The sequence below is a fragment of the Durio zibethinus genome, chromosome 24, assembly GCF_047325235.1.
Source record: "Durio zibethinus cultivar Kanyao isolate XHJ-2024 chromosome 24, ASM4732523v1, whole genome shotgun sequence".
NCBI lineage: Eukaryota > Viridiplantae > Streptophyta > Magnoliopsida > Malvales > Malvaceae > Durio > Durio zibethinus.
Genome location: NC_143185.1, coordinates 14,892,950 through 14,913,775, shown reverse-complemented (window position 1 = coordinate 14,913,775; position 20,826 = coordinate 14,892,950). Strand labels below are relative to the sequence as shown.

Sequence of the window (20,826 nt, the reverse complement as noted above, 5' to 3'; positions counted from 1 at the left end):
GAAGTTGTTTTTGACTTCTCTTCTGGACACTATACACTAGAATCTAGACTATATGTTAGATAGTTCTAACGCTATCTACTGTTCCATTAGACGCAAGTGAACCTTCCGATAGAAAAAGAAGTTTGAACGAGAGTCTAAACTTCTGGATCTTATTTTTATCAGGTTCAAGAGGTTGATTGTAGTTTATGTAAATTTTCATCAAAATATTATGCCAATAATATATGTAAATTTTAACTATGATTGTAGTTTATGCATATATAAATATATATATATAACTTAACTTTATCAAAAGAAAGAAAAAACCACTAATTCCTAAAATAATTAGTACAAAATGGAATCCCTGAAAAAGTATACTACTAAAACCAATAACCACAATCGTTTTAACAAGTTGGCATACAATTAATGACCAAAAGCCAAAAATCACTAGTAAATTAAAGAAAGACACTATCCAGAGGTTGATGTATAATGACTAGAATCTGACCAAGCATGCACCGAAAAATCTTCAACACCACCACCTTGACTGCTAGCCAAGTTGACGTGATGACCCGAAGCTTGAATCGGGAAAATAAGAGGATTTGAAGTTGTTGGTAAAGAAGAAGATGAGGAAGAAGACAAGGAAGAAGATTGTGCATGAGAACCTGCTAGTTGGTCGAATGGATTCATGGATTGCTGCTGCTGTTGCCTTGGAAAATCACTGCTGGAACCCCAATAAAACTGAGAATAGTCAAGATATCCCCCGGATACATGATGGTTTTGGACCAAGTGATGAGATTGAGATTGAACGATTGGCTCAGTAGATGTTGGAATGGACAAAAGGGTGTTGGTAGAAACAGAAATGGGCAAGTGGGTTGTTGTTGGATTGGAGGGAGGTGATCTAAGTTTGACGTTTTCAGGGAAGTTGAGCTTGGCTTTGTTGCCTCTGAAGCGAAGGGCTGCTTCATCGTAGGCTCTTGCTGCAGCCTCAGCTGTGTCGAATGTGCCTAACCAAACTCTAGCAGCTTTGAAGGGGTCTCTTATTTCTGCTGCCCACTTGCCCCATGGCCTCTGTCTCACTCCCCTGTATCTCCTCCTTGGCTCTTGTCTGAAGTTCTCATTGCTCCTGTATTCGTACGTCGGAACCAATTGTGCAGGGGTGTTTGCCTCTTCCACTGCATTTAGATAGTAGAAATATTGTAACAAAATGGATTTATATTCTAGCTATGTATTCAACTTTTTTATACCAAAAAAATTGCAGGGGAAGTAAGAACAATAATGCTATCAAGAGAGGAACGTTAAGGAGAATTCTCTAAAAAGTTTTTGATATAAACAAAATGAGGTCTTGAATAAAAGAGAACAAGAGGGTGTGTAGAGTTTAAGAACAACGACATTAAAATGAAAAAATGATTCAAGCAAAAGAAAAAAAAAATTTTCTGTCATTTATGGGAGAAACAACATTTAAAAAAAAAAAAAAAGATATATGATATGCTTTGTAAGTGATGTCGTTTATTATTATCCAGCAACATAAGAGTTAAAAGAAAAACAAAAAGAAGAAAAATATATGAGTTTATATTTAATATATTAACTATGTATAAATTTTATATATTGTTAATAAATTATATAATACAATTTCATTAATAACATTTTTTTTGTATATTTAATTTAAGGGTTTGTAAAAATTTATTTTTTTCTCATTAATAAGATCGTATTAAGTAATTCGCACAATATATAAATAAAATCTATGCACGAAAGTAATATATTAATGTAAACTTAAAATATATAGATTTCTCTAACTAGAAACAGGGCTTAGCTTTATTGAAAAATATACTATAAATAGAACGGATATCGTTGAGGTTATAATAATAGTGTATGTGGAAGTCTATAAATGACTTGCCAAGTATAATATGTAGTACTATTTAAAAAAAGTACTTTGTCTGAGTGGAAAAGAAATTAAATTAAATTTTAAAAAAAGTAATAGTAGTATTAATTTTCTACTAAGTTGCTAACCTCGTACACCAGCAGAAGATGAGCCTCCTCTTTCATGTGGTAAGTTACCAAACTGTGTACAAAGTTTAGTAACAGCGCCACCTTCCTCTTCTTCCCTTCCTCTCTTTTGCCCACCAAATCCCCATGAAGAAGTAATATTGTTATCAGCAATACTACTTGAACCAAAACCATCCAAGTTTTCATTATTTCCTGGCAGCTCCTGATGATCAGGCACATCGCCAGCTACGACATGAGTCAAAGCTGAAACCATAGCTGACATCTCCCTTTCCCTACTAACCTCAGACAGCATCCACGACCCTTCTCTCTTCATTATAGGCTGATGCATCAACAACCATTGATTATCTTTGTCGAACAAACCTCCCCTGCTATTCTCAACGACTCTCTCTTTCTTGCTCGCCACCTTTTTAATTATCTCACACGTGAAAAAATAGAATTGTTATCTAAAACTAATTACGAACAAAAATCTTTTGCGGAACCTAACCAAGTTTATTTTCTTTTATAGTTCAGCACAAAAAACATCGGGAATAAGGAAAAGTTTATCGGACACTCCGCCGCCTTAAGAGAGTCGGTTTAATTGAAAGCGGCTATCTTTAAAAATTGATTCGAGGCTGTGGATATATCTAGAAAGAAAATATCGATTTTTGTTTGTTTGCAAATTAAGAAAGAAAACAAAAAAGAAAATGAAATCCATAGAGTGAAGAGTGCAAAAGTCAAAATGATTTTACCTTCTAGTGTGAACGGGCTCGGAAACCGTCTTCGACGGGTTTGCGCGTAGGGGTTTTTTTTAATTTTAAATTTAATTAATTTATTACTCCAGCCGACATGGGATGAAAGCTAATAAAGCCCATTGGGCCAGATTGATTTCTAATCGCATAATTTATTTTTTATTAGTGTGACTAAACTTGATTAGCTGAAAATGATTTTGAAAATTATTTGGTGTAAATTTCTTGTCTACTACTGTTATATATATATATATATATATCATTAGTTTGTATTTTATTTTATTTTTTGGATTGTTGGGTGTTTAAAATTCCTTAAACTACATTGTAAAAAGAAGCATTATCCATTTCTAATAAAAGTTTAAATGTCCAATTGTACAAATAACCCACTTACACAGGAAAATCTGCATGTCAAAACGACCGGCTGCATTTGAAAGTGCGACGAGAGGAGTCTGCATTTCATGACTGGATTCTATCACATTCCAAAATGGAACCATAATTAAAGGACGAGATCCATTAACTTTTTTCTATTTGTTTTTAATTTTTTGAAGTGAAAATTTAAAAAAAAATGGTGTAAAATGCATTTTAAAATTTTAGATTTACAATTAAATGTAGTAAAATTCCATCAAATTACTATTTAATATATTTTCATATTTTATAACAGTTAAAGGATATGTAACTAATTAATATTATTCATAAAAAAATTACAAATTACTTGAGTTGAGGAAAAAATATAAAAATATCTTAATCCCAACGAGAAACAAACTTAGGTAGGTGTATAATTTTGAGCTTTTAATTTCAATGGAAGACATGCCCTAATGATCTAGCACTGCATTGAACATTTTTCATCACAAAATTCTTCATTTTATAAAGTATTAATATATATTTCATAAATTACCTTGCAATTTGATCTTTTTCGTTTAATTTTTGTATACGTGAGTAATTTTATTTATTTAAAATATTAAAATATTATTACATCGAAATTATATTAGTAAATATGTAAAATACAAAGAATCATATATTAAAAATAATTTCGTTTAAACTGCAAAAAATGCAAACATTATTATTTATACAGTTCGTGGTTACATAAATCAATGAGGTATGTTAGTATGACAAACTCTTTAATATAAAAAGAAAAAAACCTCACCCCTTCAGTTCCAGTAAACTCAGCGTGCAAAATTTCTAATTTTTTAAATTATTGATAAAATCAAAATTTTATATTAAAATGATAGGCAACATAAGAAAGGAGTCCAAAAATTTTCACTAATACTTTCTTTAATTAAAAAGAGTCAACAATTGATGGCGTGTCATTTTTTTATTGGAAAAATGATTGGTGGTGTTCCTTAACTCAACAACGGTTTGTCAAAGGTTGACACCCAAGTGAAAGCAAGTTATTTATAGACGCATTTACTACAGGAATAGCTTAGGTGGATCAACCTCACCAATTTGTCTGAGCAGCGAAGTGGAGACCACACCGTCTTTTTTATGTTTGCACGTTGCTAAAGCACTTAAATGAACTTTTTTTAAGAAAAAATTTGTTAAATTTTTTTATTAAAAAATTAAATATAAATTACAATTGATTGGATTAAAAATTTTTACTACAAAGATTAAGGGCGTAAATTTAAAAAAAAATTATTTTTTAGATAAATTTTTATTGTTAGATAAATATTAATTAAATTTTAATTATAAATAATATTTTTTATATATTATTAATTTTTAATTAAATATTAAAATTTTTATTATCATTTAAAAAAATTTCATAAATATCATCTAAGTTTTTTTCTTACCTACAGAGGACCGGGATATACACTAGGTTGTTAACATCAATTGCTTCATATTTAGGCTTCTTTATTTTTATGTTTTAAAGACTTTACACGTGTGTAATTAAGCTCTCTCCCTTCACATGCCTAGTCGACAACATGTATAATGTCTGATAAAGTTAAAAGTCTACGGTTCCAAAGTTTGTTTAAAAGGTTCTTCAACTCTGTGTCATAGCCTCTGTTATCTCAATCATCTTCAATTCTTTTTCTACAAAAACTCTTTAAATAAATTTTTTTGCTGTTATTTTATTTTTGCACTGTTCTCCGTGAAGTGTTCTCTAGAGCTGTTTTTAATGATTTAAGGTTGTTTTTTCTTTAGCCATCCAATGTCTAAACTGTGACTTTGATTTGCCTCATGATTGATTTTCTTGGACAGCCAAATTCGTTGGCAAATTATTTGATTATCCAATCGTATCCAACTAAACAAGCAAATATTGCCGAAATCTTTTGCAATTAAAATATGTGAAATTAAAATAGGAGAAACCCTAAACATCATGGCAATAATTTGACTTTTTCAATCGACAGAGGCAAAAACGAAAAGACTTTTCTGTCATTCAAATCACAATTAATGATGGATCAACTAAAAAACGATGCTGTTTTTGTTTGAATCCGTTCCATCTTCAAAGCCTTCCATCATCGAATTTCGTCAACCCCCTATTGATCTGTGCTTTACCTTCACTACCCGCACCCAACCCAAATCCAAGTTGGGTTTCTCAAATTTTCAATTTCAACTTTCGTTTTGGGGGTTGATTCAACTGATTGCAATACTTTGATCTCATGTTTTTGCAGCCAAAAGGTTGAAGGGGAAGCCAGGGATTGCATTGCGGCAAGAAACCTTCAAAACGCTGACTGAGAACTTAAGAAGGGACTGCCTTAATGAACATTTTCTTGAGTTAGGAAACGCACTTGGTACGTTTTGAACTTTCTTTGAAACATTCAGTTTTACAATATCGCAATAATTTCTCTTTTGGGTACTAAATTAAGAAAGTTGAAATCAGTTTATATGTCTAAAATGCTTTGGTTTATAGAGTTTTAGTCGAAGATATGGTTTCTATTTGCATATGTCTAAATTAGTACACATGAAATTTGATTAAAAGAGTGCTGTTTCAACTGCAAAAGATTATTACCAAGATGTTTAGGTTTCTTTTGTTTTAATTTCACATGTTTTAATTGTAAAAGATTCTAGCAACATCTATTTTTTTAACTAGTATAAGTATAGATATCTAATTTTGTTTAAAATCGATTTGAGTTTGTTCGATTCAAACATTTCAATTTGGGCTAGTTAAAACGTTTTAATTGGATTGAGTCTTCTTGGACTTATTTTGGATTAATTGTTGTTGGGATCATCCTACATGGCTAAAGTCTAATTTAGTTCAATTTACCAACAAGTAGTTGGTTCAATCGATTAAGGTCGTTCTTTTCGACGAAAAAATCTTAGGTTCGAGTCTTGCCGGTAGTCATTTATTGAGATTATCTAGAATGCATGACTTACAGTCACCTATCTTAGGCTATCAGGTACGACACATTTTACTTTGATTTGGGGGATTGAGCAGCCTATCTACCTTATGATTTTCTAAACCAAAAAATAAAAAAAATTAATTCAATTTTGAGTCAAAATTTAGTCAATTGGGTTTGAAGGTCGATAAAAGTTCAAATCAATTTTGGGGCCAAATTAAGTTTTAAAACCTAATTTCTTTTTTATTTTTATATTTTAGAATTAATTAAATTAATTAAAATAACAACAAAGAACAATAAACATGAAAGGGATAGCTAACAAGTCGTTACTAGCAAATAACTACACAGAACACTATCTACTATCATAACAGGCTAAATTTTCAGTTTGATGTAGCAATTTTGTTGTTGCAATTCTACTGAAAATTGAATTTTTGTGTCTTATTATACAAATTCACTAATATACATACACAAGGGCAATAAGATAGAAATGGGGGAGGATTAAAAAAAATTCATATAGTGGGGAAGAGAACACACACAGAAAAGGAAAGTAAAAAAATTTTTTTCCAAGTCCAACATCGTTTCCCCTTTTTTATGCCCTCTAATCAACCCCTACACAAACCAAACTTGAGACCTACCATCACTTTTACATCCTAACTCCTACAGCTTCCATCGTCATCACCTAATCACCATTTGTAACCTCACATCAAAATAGCCTTTCAAAATCTACCCAAAAAAAATTCTCCAACTTCAAATAGCCACGTCGTACAAACCACTCAAAAATCAACCACAAAAAAGGCATGAAAAAAGATCATCCCTTCTATCAAGCAATCAAAAAAAGTCCTAAAACCCCTCAGCCTTATCTAGCCTCAACCTCAAAACAATTTTCTACCACCAATGTCTCACCTTCAACAAAAAAAAAAAAAATCGCTTTAAACTAAAACTCATCCTATAGCCAAAAACTCATTCAAACCCATGAACAACCTCCTAATTCATTCCGCCAAAGTCACCCAAACTAAAAAACAAAAATTATGTCATCTCTCTTTCCAAAATAAAATAAAAAATAAAAAAATTTCACAATCTTATCTAACAAAAAAACCCGATCAACCTAAAAAAAAAACCATAAAAAAAAATAAGGGAGTTTTCGATCCCAACAAGAAGATTTGATGAAGAAAAAAATTAAAAAAAAAAAAAAAAGAAAAGGCAATGGCGTGAACATCGTTGGTAATGGTTAATAGTGGCAAAAGGCTTTTGGAAACTCAAAATTGTGAAAATGGGGGTGGAAGTTAGAAAAAGACCATAACGAAATATATAGTTGATCAAAGTAACAGTGGAAGAGTTTTTAAGGTGTAAATTAGTAGGCTTTGTTTTTAGATCTAGCAAAATCCAAAAACTTTTTGGGAAATTTGATTAGATTTGAGAAAGAAAAGAAAAAGAGGAAGCTCTAGTGAAAACTTGAAAAAAAATAAAAACAAGCCAAAAGTGGACGACGACGAGGTATGGTGGTGGTCGGTTAGGATTTGGGCTTAAGTTTGGTGGTCAGCAGCTTAGTGTTTTTAGGGTAAAAGAGTTTTTTTTTTTTTAAAGAACAAAAGGTAGAATGAATAAAAAAAAAACTTTGGATTTTATAGGTTAAAGAAAAAAAAAAAGAATGTGAATCAAGTCGACTCGAACCGATCCAACCTGAAACCTGATCAAGCTCACGACCTGTTCTAGATCGAGTCCACGAAACCAACTTGCCCATTTCAGATTTGGCTTAGACAATTCTAGGCCTTCTTCTTCATCGAGTCAAACCCAATAATTTGGTAAATCTTTTAGTTTTTTATTTTATGTTTTTCTAATTGCATGCATATTTATATTTAACCTTAAATAGCTAAATGGGTACATGTTTTACGATAAATAGTGTCACTCTGATTAAATGATGAAAATAAAAAAAAATATGATACCATAATTCAAATATTTGAAATTTTTTAAAAATTGTAAATTTATTTTTATTAGTTGTATCATATACGAATTCTTGCATTATGTGCATTCATAAAAAATAAAAAAAAATGAACGTGAATTTTTTATGATAGGACTTCAAAGAGTCTGAGTAATAATTCTCGAGAATTCTCTAAGTGAAGATAGACTTCTAAATATTGTCAAACTATTAGAATATTTGGAAACTCTATTCAATATAAATATTTTCATTTTTTTCTTTAATTTGAATATTTAAAAAAAAAAGAAATAAAGTATAAAATATTTATAAAAATATGCATTTTTAGGAAATAAAATTATTTATGGATAACTATATGATGACCTAACTTTTAAGGTGAAATAATTATAATAATTAAAAAAAATTATTTTTCTATAATAAGATTCTAAAGTTGTCTAAATAGTGTGACTTAAGAAATCTTTAAGTAAGAAGATTTTTTTTTAAATATTACCAACATATTAGAATATTTATAAAAAAAATTTAATATAATAAAAATATTTCTTTTCTTCTATAAATGTGTAAAGTAAGAAAATCAATAAAATTTTAAAGGAAAAATAAAATATGTGCATCAATATTTTGTCATTCGCATTGCATACATGTCTCTGTTTTTATAAATATAAATATTAAAGATAAATATAAACCGCTAAGGATGTTGATTCTTGAAAAGTTCGAGTATTGATTCTTAAAAATCTTTAGGTAAAAAAGTTTGTTTTAATATTGCCAAAGTATTAAATAATTTTAGGGATTTTTCAATATTCAATGTTCTTATTTACTTTTTAAACAAATAGCTTAAAAAAATATGTTTTTTTATTACAATAAAGAAAATCAAGAAAATTAATTTTAAATTTCAAAAGTAAGATCACTATTATCAAGATTAAAAGATAACATATGGTTAATTGGTATTGTTTTTAAAATGGATGCTGCAAGGGTGTTAATCTTTTCTTTCACATAATCATATTATTGAACCCAAATTGTTTTTGCAAACTTAAAAATTATCTTTTTAATAAATTTTAAGATTTTGTTAAAAAGGTAAGTTTTAATAGGTAGCCAATCACACCTAGCTAAAAAAAAATTGTGGTAACTCATTTTTGTTTTCAAATTTATCTAGCAATCCCCAAAATCGTTATGACAATAAGTTTTTTTTTTAATCTTTTGTCTTTTATGATTTGCTTACTAGACATTAAAAAATTCCACATATTAAAACTTTGTAAGATTATGTGTCATGCTATATTGGATTTTTAGTCAATTTAGATAGTTCAGCAGAATGAGAAACTACATTGATACATGTTTGGGTAATTGAGGACTCAATTAAAACCTTTTAAAGTTTATATATAGAATTTGGCCTAAAGTTTTGGGACCATGGATGCTATTTACTCAAAAATTATACTATTATATTTTTATTATATGTATAAAATAATAAGAGTGCATTTGATTTTGGAGAATCCACAAATTTTCCCCTAGAATGTTGGTGATGGGAATTTGATTCCCATGTTTGGTTTAAAGCAATCCAATTATGGGAGAAAATATCAAATTTTCAACAATACCCAAAGTTTTGAAATCAGAAACTTACTTCTCAATGTGATATTCTAAGATTCTAAGGGAAAAGTTGCTTTATTTTTAAATTTTACCTGAATAAAAAATTTATCACATAATCGTCACCCTTTTAAAAAGCAAGTTTGTAAATGACAGAAACTCAGTTGTAGGTTTTTGTATAAACAATATAATTTTTTTTATTTTATATTGCAATTAAGCCATTTCAATGAAGAATCACCTTAATTGATTCAATTTATAAGTTGTAAACAAGATCAATTAAAGTATTTGTGTAACCAAACACCTTAATTAATCTTTTTATAAATTTATTAACAAGATCGATTAAGGCATTTTTGTAACCAAATGCCTTAATTGTGAGAAACGCCTTAATTGATCTGATCTTATTTATAATTTAAAACAATAATTAATTAAAATGTTCGAAGTGCCAAACACCTTAATTAATCCTTTTTCTAGCCCTTTTTCCCTATCAATTAAGGTGTTAATGTTTACTAACACCTTAATTGATGATGTTTTATAGATAAAAACAATAATCAATTAAAATATTTGTTTTCTTTTGCTGCTAAAGATATTATTTATCATTTAGGTATTTATTATTAATAAAAAAAAATAAAAAGTTGACATCATATATGTCAAGAAAATAATGATAATTATATATGAATTAATATATGTGGATTTCCCATAATCAAATAAGTGAATTTGAATATGGGATGCCCTAAAAATGAAAGAAAACTTCGGATATCGCACTTTCTTGAATATCACACTTTCTCTTGGAATCCAAGATTTCGCGAATCAAATGCTTTCTAAAATATTTAAAAACTCAATAGTACTTATAAGTAAAGGTGTCAAATGGGTCGTACTGGGATGACACAATCCATTTAAATATTAGTCTATATATTAGTGGATAGTGTCGATTCAACATTATTTTTTAACATGCCATGCTAGCACAGTCTATGAAAGTTAAGGGTATAACCCAACAAGACATTATTTTTCGTGTCAAGCTAGGCCAAGTACAATCCATTAAAACTTTTTCATAATATAATTATTTAAAAATTTTTCATTTATTATTATTAAAAATAATATACGATAGATAAAAAACATATAATGAGATAAAAAGGATACATAATTTATGCGGTAAGGAAAATTGTTTATATACATGAAAATGGATAATAGAATCCACTAAATAAAGATATTGAAACTATAATTCTAATATTCTTTGTTAAAGAAAAAACACACACACATCATTTATTTGATACCCAGAAATACATATATAACTAAAATTTTGTTGATTGATCCATATATTAAAAGTAAGTAAACTTCTAAAGGAATCTTTTGATAAACTAGATATTAAACTTTCTTTATAAGAAAATATATTTTAAAAGTATCGATCTAATAGTATTTCTTGAAACTATTTTATAATTAGGTAATATTCCTTTACTAATTTAGTCATTAAAATGTTCATAATCTATAAAAACAAATGGTTACTCGGACCGCACTATAATTTTAACTAATTGATTACGTTAATTATCTTGTAAAAAATAAAATGCACTAAAGACCCATTAGTATCCTAATTAAGTGTAGTTTGTATGGGATCATTAAAAGCTGCAGATGTAGCCTTGTGTTTTTTTTTTTTATGCCTTTCCAGATAACTAGTCCTTCCTTTAGTTTTACAATTAATTTTTTTTTATATATGTTATAAGTGTGAAGATTTTGATAATATAACTTTGAAAAGAATGTTAATTTTTTTATACACACAAATTTAAATAAATAAAAATAATATATGCATTGAGCAGTTCCCAAACAAGATAGATATAATTTGTCTATCAATAATTTAAATATTTAATAAGTAAATTTATTTAATATAAATTTATTTTATAAATTATCAAAAAATAAATATAATTTTATTAGAATATAAAAAATAGCATAAATACACTCAAAGGTTAAAAGCCCATTTATAATAATTACGAGCCAACATGACATGACACATTTGGGTTTGTGAATCTTGTCGTGTTAACCCACATGTCACATGATGGCATTAGCCCTTAATGGATAGTGTCGTGCCAACCCATGAGTTTAAAAACTTTTAGTTCAGTTCGTCACACATATATATTGTACTTGATTTAATTTGATTATTTAATAGCAAATCGTACGAAATACGATTCATATCATGTCATGTCTTATGAGCCACTCAACCTATCTGACATCTTTATTGACAAGATGTTTTGTCAAATATTGAAAAACACAAATTCAACTTGATTCACTATTCAAGTAACAATTCAAATTTGAGCATTAAATCAGTTTTGCATGATATATATATGAAAAACTAAAAACTTTTCAAAAGTATTGGAAGAGGTAATATCTAACATATATAGGACCTATCATTTAAGATGGTAAGAAGTGGAGGAAGCTGTTTGATGATTGCCTTTTCACCACACACACCAAGGGAAGGAAACTTAGTGGCTGGCTCATGAGCTAGCAATAAGTAGTTTCCTTCTACTTCTAACACAAGATTTGCATTGGGAAGAGGACTTATCGAATTTTATATGCACACTAGTAGAGGTGTAATCGATCGAATTCGAGTCAATACAGTATCAAGTTTTAGCTTAAACTCGATTCAAAATTAGAGGCTCAAAACTCGGTTCAAACTCAATTAAATTTTATTTTTCTAGCTCGAACCCGATTCGAAATAACAATCAAGCTATTTGACATCGTTCGATTAGGCTTGATTAACATGTAAAAATAAGCTCGATTCTTATATTCAACAAAAGTTCGATTATTTATGTTTGAACTCAAGCTCGAGTTAGAGATATTTTATTAATTAAAATAATAAAAATATATTTAAATATAAAAGTTTGATTAGGCTCACAAACTACTCGAGTCGGGTATAATAATATTCGAACTCAGCTTGATCGATGAGTCAAGCTACTCTAGCTTGAGCTTGACTCGATAATAATCAAACTAAATTTGAATTTTATTCGAATCGAATCCGAATAATTTACGAGTACTAATGTATCATTTATATCCCTACTTACTAGTAATGACAGATATTCTTGGTATAATTATAAATGATATGAGTTTCTCAAAATATAAACTATTTATATACATATAACCAAAACTAATAGAACTTATTAATATTAATTTCAAATTAACATATGTTGCAGCAAAGCACAAGAGTGGACATAGATTTGTTTTTATTTTCTTTAATGGTTTAAGATCAATTTATGTATAATAATAATATAATTTTTTTAAATTATAATTATAATCAAGTGTTACATCTATGTAATTAATTATTATATCATAATCCAATTACAATAATTAAATAATCAACTAATAAATCATAAAAAAGTTAAACAATCAAATCCACGTATGATTAGACCTGAACCTAAAACCTTCTTCTTACAACTAAACTAAAATTTCATCGACACAATAATCGCATAATTTAATCATTGTACCATTTCTAAGCCCACATTGTAAGTTTCAATAATTATTTCATAAAGAAAAAATTAATTTAATTTGCAATTTGGTTTCAATTTTTTTTCTTTGGGTTAATCTGGTCTCAATTTGAGCTGTAATTTCTTTTTTAAATTCTACCAACTTTTATCACTTTTGACCAAGCATCTGAGCAATGAACCTGCAAATTACCAAAAAATACCATTACTACTGAGTAAATTTTGAATAGACATTTTTTGAGGTAAAACTTAGATGTAAAATTTTAAGTGAAATTTATAAAAAAATTTTAAAAAATAATTTGATAAAAGTTTTAATAAAAAATCAAAATCAATAAATTGAAAACATTCAACACGAAGATTAATAATATGTAAAAAAATAAAAATATTATTTATAATTAAAATTTGATTAGTACTTATTTAATGGTAATTAGTTTTAGGTTACCATTTATAATTGAAATTTGATGAACTTATGTTATGTTTGAATATACATTAATAAAAGAAAGGCAAGTGAGGTTTTTTAGATAAATGGATACATGCACCATTTTATTTAGATAGTTAAAATTAATAACGAAAAAAATCTTAACAACCATTATTTAATTAAAAAATGAAAAAAAAAGAAATAATTCATTATAATATTTTTTTGATTATATCCTTTTTAAATAAAATACTTTATTTATCATGTGAATATTTTAGAAATTAATTGTTTAAGTAAAAAAAAGGAAAAATTCAATAAAAGAAATGAATTTTTATTAATACATAAAAAAATGTATGTTGGAATTTTTTCATATATTTATATTTTTTAAAAAATTAATTATAATGAGAAAATTCAAGCATCTAGATATGCCTTAGTAAATAAAATTAATTATAAATTTGTATTAGTATTTTCTTACAAATTTAACATGCTCTATTAATATAAACATAAGTTCTCTAATTATATGTGTTTTTCAGTGTACACGTTTTTGTTTTTTTCAAATTTGTGAAACAATAATAAAATATTAAAAAAAAAGCTTCAGCATAAATTAAAAAAATAATAAAAAATATATAAAAAAAATAAAAATAAGTAGAGAGACGAGTTTAAGTATAATTAAAAAATTATATAATAAGTAGCGAGACGGGCTTAGAGAGAAATGCTCAATCTCCCTTCATTGCCTTTATTTTAAAATAAATAAATATTCAAATAAGAAAAAAGTTTCCTCTTTTCCTTTCTTTCACCTTTTCTTAATCCAAATATAAACTTAATTAAAATGTCATCTAAAAAATATTAGTATGTCTATATATAACCAACAAAATGACATGAGAGAGATGTTGTACTCGAACTCAATTTTAAGTTGACTCCAACAATGCGTAAACGTTTGAGATCACAAATTTACATGTACGGTATAAATGAATCTAATATTAATTAATATGATTATATTTGTGATATATTCATTTAATTAATAAATCATAAAATATTAATTATGATCATTTATCAAGCTTAATAAATAAATAAATATTAAGTATGTTCATGAACTATTTATAAAAAATTTTATTAATTTTCACAAATGAATTAAACATTGATAAATTATGTTATATTCGTAATCTATTCGTTTAATTAATAAATTTTAAAATATTATTTATGATTTTTTTAAATTTAATAAATAAATAAAAATTGAATATATTCATGAATTTTAAAATATTCTAATCATTTATATATCTCTATATACGGAAAAAGAATACAAAATGAATAAAGTTAGATTTTATTTCAAACAAGATGAATACGTATGTACGTCTTAGTTTCTCTTTTATTGTGAAATCACATTAACCGATATGATTTTTTTTTTTTTTGTTGTATCTCTAATGAGAAATTTTTCAACTACTATTGCAGTCAAGAATCCGAAACGAAGTTTAGTTTGGAATTGAAAATTTCCAAATTCCTGAATTATGGCCGCCCAAATTGAAGTCGGTTACAATATGGAGCAGTGAGCGAGGTCGGTAGAATTCAGGCCTAGCACATTCATAATGTATATTATATGAAATGGTCTTTGATTTTGAGACCTGCTTGCTGTCCTCATTCTTCACCTTTAACATTGCGTCAAATGGACGGGTGGGTGCTTAGTCACCGCCCATGATAGTCATGCTAATCTATGTATTTCCAAAACTGGAATTAAAAAGGTTGGTTTTTTTTTTTCAATTTTTAAAATTGAAACTAAAGTTTTGGAAAACTTTAAAAAATATTTCCAAAATTTAAGAAACATTTTCAATACTGTTATCCCGCTCGGTTACGATGTACCCAAAATAACCATGGAGCCTAGCACTAGAAAAAGCACACCCGCTGGGGTTGGCAATCGCAAGTGGAGTTGAGCTCAAGTGTTAAAAGTCATTTAGTATCTGAGTTAATTTCAAAGCAATTGTTGGTTTTACATTTGGAGCTTGAGTTGTTTCGAGTAGTCAATACAAAATTAGGATTATCTTTTTTATTTTAACCATTTTCGAATCAGGGATTTTGGGTTTAATTCATGTTCAATCAAATTAATGAAAGAAATCAAGTCAGCTTCTTTCTATGCTTCAAGTTTCATACTTCCATGGCACACTAATAGTTTACATTATATAATTGCCATTAAGAATCTGAATTGCAAAGTTTGCAACCTTCAGATACCAAAATCATAACTATACAAACAAGTTACATTAACTTGGATATTTATTTGTTCAGACTTTTGAAACCAAATTTCCTTCCTTGCACACTCACAAAACTCAAAAAATGAAGTTAAACCGACTACAGTCATTAGAAGCTGCTGCTGGTGCTACTCCATTTTTAAGTTTTAACTCCCACAAGCCATGCACTCTTCACGATTTGTTAGGGAACACACTATTTGTGCCATTTTTGTATCATCATCTTCTACCTTCGGCTTTTCCTATATTACCGGAAATAAACATATTCGATATCAATAGAATTCACAAATTAAATGACGTTGAAAAGGTGATGTAACTTTAACACAAATCCATATTCATTACCTTAAGCATGGAAGTATCAACAGTGAATTTGATTGCATCAGCTGCAGCACGAGATCTTAGATAGTACATTCCTGTCTTCAGACCCTAAAAATAATCAAGAACATGAATAAAAACAGTGAATCAGTAAAATTTTATGCAACCACTAGCATTTACATTTGTTTAATAAAAATAGACACCAAACTTTAATACCTTAGACCAGGCATAGAAGTGCAAGGAAGTTAATTTTCCGAAATTAGGTTGGTCCATATGTATATTTAAGCTTTGGCTCTGGTCTATAAAGCACCCACGATCAACAGCCATATCAACCAGTGTTTTCTGCTTGATTTCCCAAACAGTCCTAGTAAATTAAAAAGAAATATAAGCCTTAGCTTCACAGTTCACACTTAATGATAATAAAAAAAGAACAGGCGCCTGGGCCCTGGTTGAGAGGAAGACCATGGAGAAAACAGCGATTCATACCTGTAAATTGCTTTCAGTTCGTTAGGTATTTCTGGAATATTCTGAACGGAACCATCCTCATGTATTATGTTGTTCTTAATAACAAGAGTCCAAAGACCCATCTCAGTTAAGTCATGAAGAAGATGCTTATTCACCACCACAAACTCCCCACTGGAGATAGAAGATAAGTTTTAAGGTATGGACAACAAATAGATGGAAGGAGATGAATAGGAAGCCAGGAATTATCACCTCAGAACTCTACGACTATAGATATTGGAAGTATATGGCTCAAAGCATTCATTATTTCCAAGAATCTGGCTAGTTGAAGCAGTAGGCATAGGTGCTAACAAAAGTGAATTTCTCACTCCATTCTTAGCTATCATATCCCTAAGAGCATTCCAATTCCACCGATCTAAAGGAGTAACACCCCACATGTCTGGCTGAAGAATACCCTGCAATTTAACAGAAAACTCAACAGTAAGCAAAATAGATCAACAAGAAATGAGCATTTAAGACATTGCAATCACATTGAAAAACAATCCAAAACACTTGCATGCATTTCAAAAAATTATGAAAATCACCTACCTTACTTACAGGACTCCCATTATATGTCTCATAGGGGCCCTCTTTCTTAGCTATATCAGAAGAAGCTTTCAAAGCATGGTAGTGTATGGTCTCAAATATGTCCTTGTTCAGCTGTTGAGCCTGAAATTCAAAACCAGTAAACTATGAGACAAAACTAATTCAGGTTAAAAAGGTACACCAAATCAATGTATTCATAATCAAATATACCTCAAGCGAATCAAAAGCCATGCCAAGTAAGATGAATGTGTCTGCAAGCCCCTGAACTCCAATGCCTATAGGTCTATGATGCAAATTTGATCTTTTGGCAGTTTCAACAGGGTAGTAATTAACATCAATTATTTTGTCAAGATTTCTTGTAACAATTTCAGTAACCTGTCACAACTTCCCAAGAAACAAAAAACACAATCATTATTAATAATATTAACAAAGACATGACATAGCAATACAAAGACATCCATTCCATCACAAAGATAAGCTAAATGGATGGCAATCCATCTAGCAATAGATGGATGAGATAATTTGCATGGTAAAGAATCAAACCTCTCCCAGCTTGTCAAAGTCAAAATATCTATTCTGAGAACCTCTACTCCCAACAAGCTTAGATGGATGAGACTCCAATGGAACCCCCTGAAGTAGATAAAAAGTTAATTTAGTTAACTGCATTAACGAGCAGACCCAAGAGAGAGCAACTACGTGTAACACAAGCACTATGTACCCCTACCTTTTCCCTCACAAATCTTGGTAGTGCAATAGATGCCAGATTGCAAACAGCAGTTTCTGTTGGACTAGTGTACTCAATTATCTCAGTACACAAATTTGAAGATTTAATGGTACCAAGATTTTGCTGGTTGCTTTTTCTATTGCAAGTATCCTGAAATAAAAGAGAGGAGGTAACAAAGGGTTGAGATCATGATACTCACCTGAGAACATAAATGTGCCATAAAAAATACAGCTTGTTTGGACAAATCACCTTAAATAGCATGTAAGGGGTCCCCGTTTCTATCTGTGATTTCAGAATCTCAAACCACAGGTTCTGTGCTTGGACAACCTTCTGTGCCTTACCCTAGATATTAAACAGAAAAACTTTTAGTAACTGAATTTTACTTGAGAAAAATACACAGGCATTAACAAAAGGTATGACAGTATAAACCTCTCTTTCATAATGAATATACAGCTTCTCAAATTCTTCACCCCAACAATCAGCCAAGCCTGGAGCCTCATTAGGACAGAATAATGACCATTGACCATTACTCTGGACTCTTTGCATGAAAAGATCAGGCACCCAAAGAGCATAAAATAGATCACGAGCCCGGTGCTCTTCCTACAAAAGCAAAACTTACACATTATCGGATCTAATATAATACCATACAGCATTGCAACAAATTTGACAAATAAAGATAGAACTTAAGAACCAAACATTATAGCTCACGCAAGCAAATTCCAACTATATTAAAAATACCTTTCCATGGTTCTTCCTAAGGTCCAGAAACTCAAAAATGTCAGCATGCCATGGCTCCAAATATACAGCAAAAGCACCTAAATGCATCAAAGACACCATTTTTAATAACAGGATAATCATAAATTGTCACAAAACATAATATAGAAAAATACAGCAATTTAAGCTTACCCTTCCTTTTCCCCCCTCCTTGATCAACATAACGAGCAGTGTCATTGAAAACCCGTAGCATTGGGATGATGCCATTGGATGAACCATTTGTTCCACGAATATAACTTCCTGTGGCTCGAATATTGTGAATCGAGACACCAATCCCTCCAGCTGACTTGCTGATAACTGCACACTCCTTCAAAGTATCATATATTCCTTCAATGCTATCATCTTTCATGCACACCAAGAAACAGCTGCTCAACTGCCAGAACACAATCCAAAAAACTACACATGTAAGCAAAAGAATTTAATAAACAATGGCATTAAAGTTGAGGAACTTAATCTCATGTTTGTGCACAGAACATACTTGAGGCCTAGGAGTTCCAGCATTGAAAAGAGTGGGAGAACCATGAGTGAACCATCTTTGAGACATCATGTGATAAGTTTTTATAGCCGAATCAATGTCATCCTTATGAATTCCAACAGCAACCCTCATTAACATGTGCTGAGGCCTTTCTATAACCTTCCCTTGAACTTTCAAGAGGTAGGATCTCTCTAGCGTTTTGAAGCCAAAGTAATCATAATCAAAGTCCCGATCATATATGATCTCACTATCCACCCGAGCAGCATTCTGAAACCAAAACAATTACATAAAATGAATTTACATATAAAATTCATTAAAGGCAAAAGGAATTAAAAAAAGGCATGCAAAGAAAGATTGCAAATACTAATAACTAAAAGAAGGCATTAAAGGGAAAAAAAGTACAAAACAAATCGAACAACCAAAAAGAAATTCAAACACTTTAATTCACAAATATATTGCTACATTACAATACTTAAGGAGTCAGGGACAGTATGGATTTTGTAAGGCCATGATGTTTGCAGTTTTTACAGTCAGATATCAAATGTCAAGCTAGATAACACAGGCATTCATATTACAATTGGACCAATTCCATTTCCAAAAGCATGCCAAGATTTTGAAAGAGACTTACACAATTTTTAAATTAATTAGAAAAAACTGGGAAATTAAACCATAGACTAGCTATAAAGTTTACCATGTTTCGAAATAAAAATTTCAACATACAACATCAGCAACAACCAAAATTTGAGTGTAGAAAAGAAGAAAAATAAAAGATGATCATAGTACCTTCATGATGATCTTATAAACATCATCAGCAATCAAAGGAGCCTTCAGTCCAGATCTCTCATTGAAATGACTGTACATGATTTTAATCCTACATTTATAAACCACCCCATTCTCCAAACATCAATTGTCTCCCTCCCAACAAAGAAATAAGCATTATTACTTTAAATTGAAAGCACTTACGTCTCAGAGAATGATTTTTTAGTATTTTTATGCAAATTCGAAACAACAATCCTCGCCGCCAACTGCAACCATACATTTTAATCTGTAAAAATTTCCCCATGTTTTGAAAATTAAATTAAAAAAAAAAAAAAGCTTACGGTAGCATAATCGGGGTGGTTAGCAGTCATAGCAGCGGCGGTTTCAGCGGCCAACTCATCAAGCTGGCTAGTGGTAACCCCTTTATAAACACCAGCGCAAACCTTCTGAGCCACGAGCACCGGATCGCAGTGTTCAACGCGAAGCCCATAGCTCAGCTTCTTCAACCTCGCTGTTATTTTATCAAAATGAACCGCCTCTTGCCTCCCGTCTCTCTTAACCACATACATTTTTAAATTATTTTCTTTTATTCTTTTTGCCACTCTCTCTATCTCCAAGGAATTTCGTCGAACAGGTTTCTGGCTTGCATATAAAGAGTAACCCGAAGTGAATTTTATATGATAAGAGGAAAAAACCTACAAAGATTTTAAATTTGTGGATTTGGGATTTTTTTTTCCCTCGTGATTCAAATTTGGCTTGGGATTTTTTAATTTGCCCGCCAAAAATGACTAGGACGGGAGCGTTGAATGCCCTTTTTTTTTCTTTCCTTTCCGGTGCGTTTGTTATTGTTTGAGTTACTACAAGTAAGGGTATAAATGATGCATTAATATTAATAAATTATTCGAATTTAAGTTAATTATTATCGAGTCGAGTTTGAATTCGAATAATTCAATTTATCGATCGAGTTGAGTTTGAATATTTTTATATTCAGCTTACGAATTTAATCAAATTTTTATATTTAAATTTTTTTATTATTTTAATTAATAAAATATATGAATTTTAGTTTAAGCTCGAACACAAATAATTGAACTCTTATCGAATATAAGAATCGAGCTTATTTTAACATATTAATCGAGC

General features: G+C 29.6%; 2 protein-coding genes and 1 long non-coding RNA gene across 4 annotated transcripts; 1 reads left to right on the top strand and 2 right to left on the bottom strand.

Annotated features, from left to right (window-relative positions):
- Positions 1 to 281: 281 nt before the first annotated feature.
- On the bottom strand, positions 282 to 2,550 carry LOC111316907 (ethylene-responsive transcription factor ABR1-like). The gene is made up of 2 exons (XM_022919140.2): positions 1,984 to 2,550; positions 282 to 1,148 (listed from the first exon to the last, which is right to left on the bottom strand). Exons 1-2 carry the CDS (start codon positions 2,306 to 2,308, stop codon positions 445 to 447), a joined length of 1,029 nt encoding a protein of 342 aa, XP_022774875.1. The 5' UTR covers positions 2,309 to 2,550; the 3' UTR covers positions 282 to 444.
- A 2,537-nt stretch (positions 2,551 to 5,087) lies between these two features.
- Positions 5,088 to 14,949, top strand: LOC149511950 (uncharacterized). Its single transcript, XR_016333319.1, has 3 exons — positions 5,088 to 5,225; positions 5,312 to 5,431; positions 14,811 to 14,949. It is a non-coding gene; the product is annotated as an uncharacterized LOC149511950 (long non-coding RNA).
- Positions 14,950 to 15,518: 569 nt separating this feature from the next.
- LOC111292457 (ribonucleoside-diphosphate reductase large subunit) lies at positions 15,519 to 20,370 on the bottom strand. 2 transcript variants are annotated; one of them, XM_022884859.2, is made up of 17 exons: positions 20,031 to 20,370; positions 19,894 to 19,955; positions 19,714 to 19,801; positions 18,934 to 19,197; positions 18,588 to 18,828; positions 18,420 to 18,496; positions 18,111 to 18,281; positions 17,931 to 18,023; positions 17,682 to 17,831; positions 17,501 to 17,587; positions 17,168 to 17,332; positions 16,961 to 17,080; positions 16,625 to 16,827; positions 16,397 to 16,546; positions 16,127 to 16,274; positions 15,938 to 16,021; positions 15,519 to 15,837 (listed from the first exon to the last, which is right to left on the bottom strand). In XM_022884859.2, exons 1-17 carry the CDS (start codon positions 20,256 to 20,258, stop codon positions 15,745 to 15,747), a joined length of 2,424 nt encoding a protein of 807 aa, XP_022740594.2. In that variant the 5' UTR covers positions 20,259 to 20,370; the 3' UTR covers positions 15,519 to 15,744. The 2 variants fall into 2 exon arrangements, with proteins under 2 accessions (XP_022740594.2, XP_089609942.1); XM_089753816.1 differs by lacking the exons at positions 19,714 to 19,801; positions 19,894 to 19,955 and having other exon boundaries at positions 20,031 to 20,369.
- Positions 20,371 to 20,826: the final 456 nt, after the last annotated feature.

Bases quoted from the DNA above. Each gene is read 5' to 3' on its own strand.
- LOC111292457 (XM_022884859.2), bottom strand. From the start codon at position 20,258: ATGTATGTGGTTAAGAGAGACGGGAGGCAAGAGGCGGTTCATTTTGAT. The intron at 18,024-18,110 runs GTTTATACTGTC...TTTAATATCTAG, and splicing joins ATATTCATTATGAAAGAGAG to GGTAAGGCACAGAAGGTTGT. The intron at 16,022-16,126 runs GTATTAAAGTTT...GATTATTTTTAG, and splicing joins ACTTCTATGCCTGGTCTAAG to GGTCTGAAGACAGGAATGTA.
- LOC111316907 (XM_022919140.2), bottom strand. From the start codon at position 2,308: ATGCATCAGCCTATAATGAAGAGAGAAGGGTCGTGGATGCTGTCTGAG. The intron at 1,149-1,983 runs GTTAGCAACTTA...ATCTAAATGCAG, and splicing joins ATCTTCTGCTGGTGTACGAG to TGGAAGAGGCAAACACCCCT.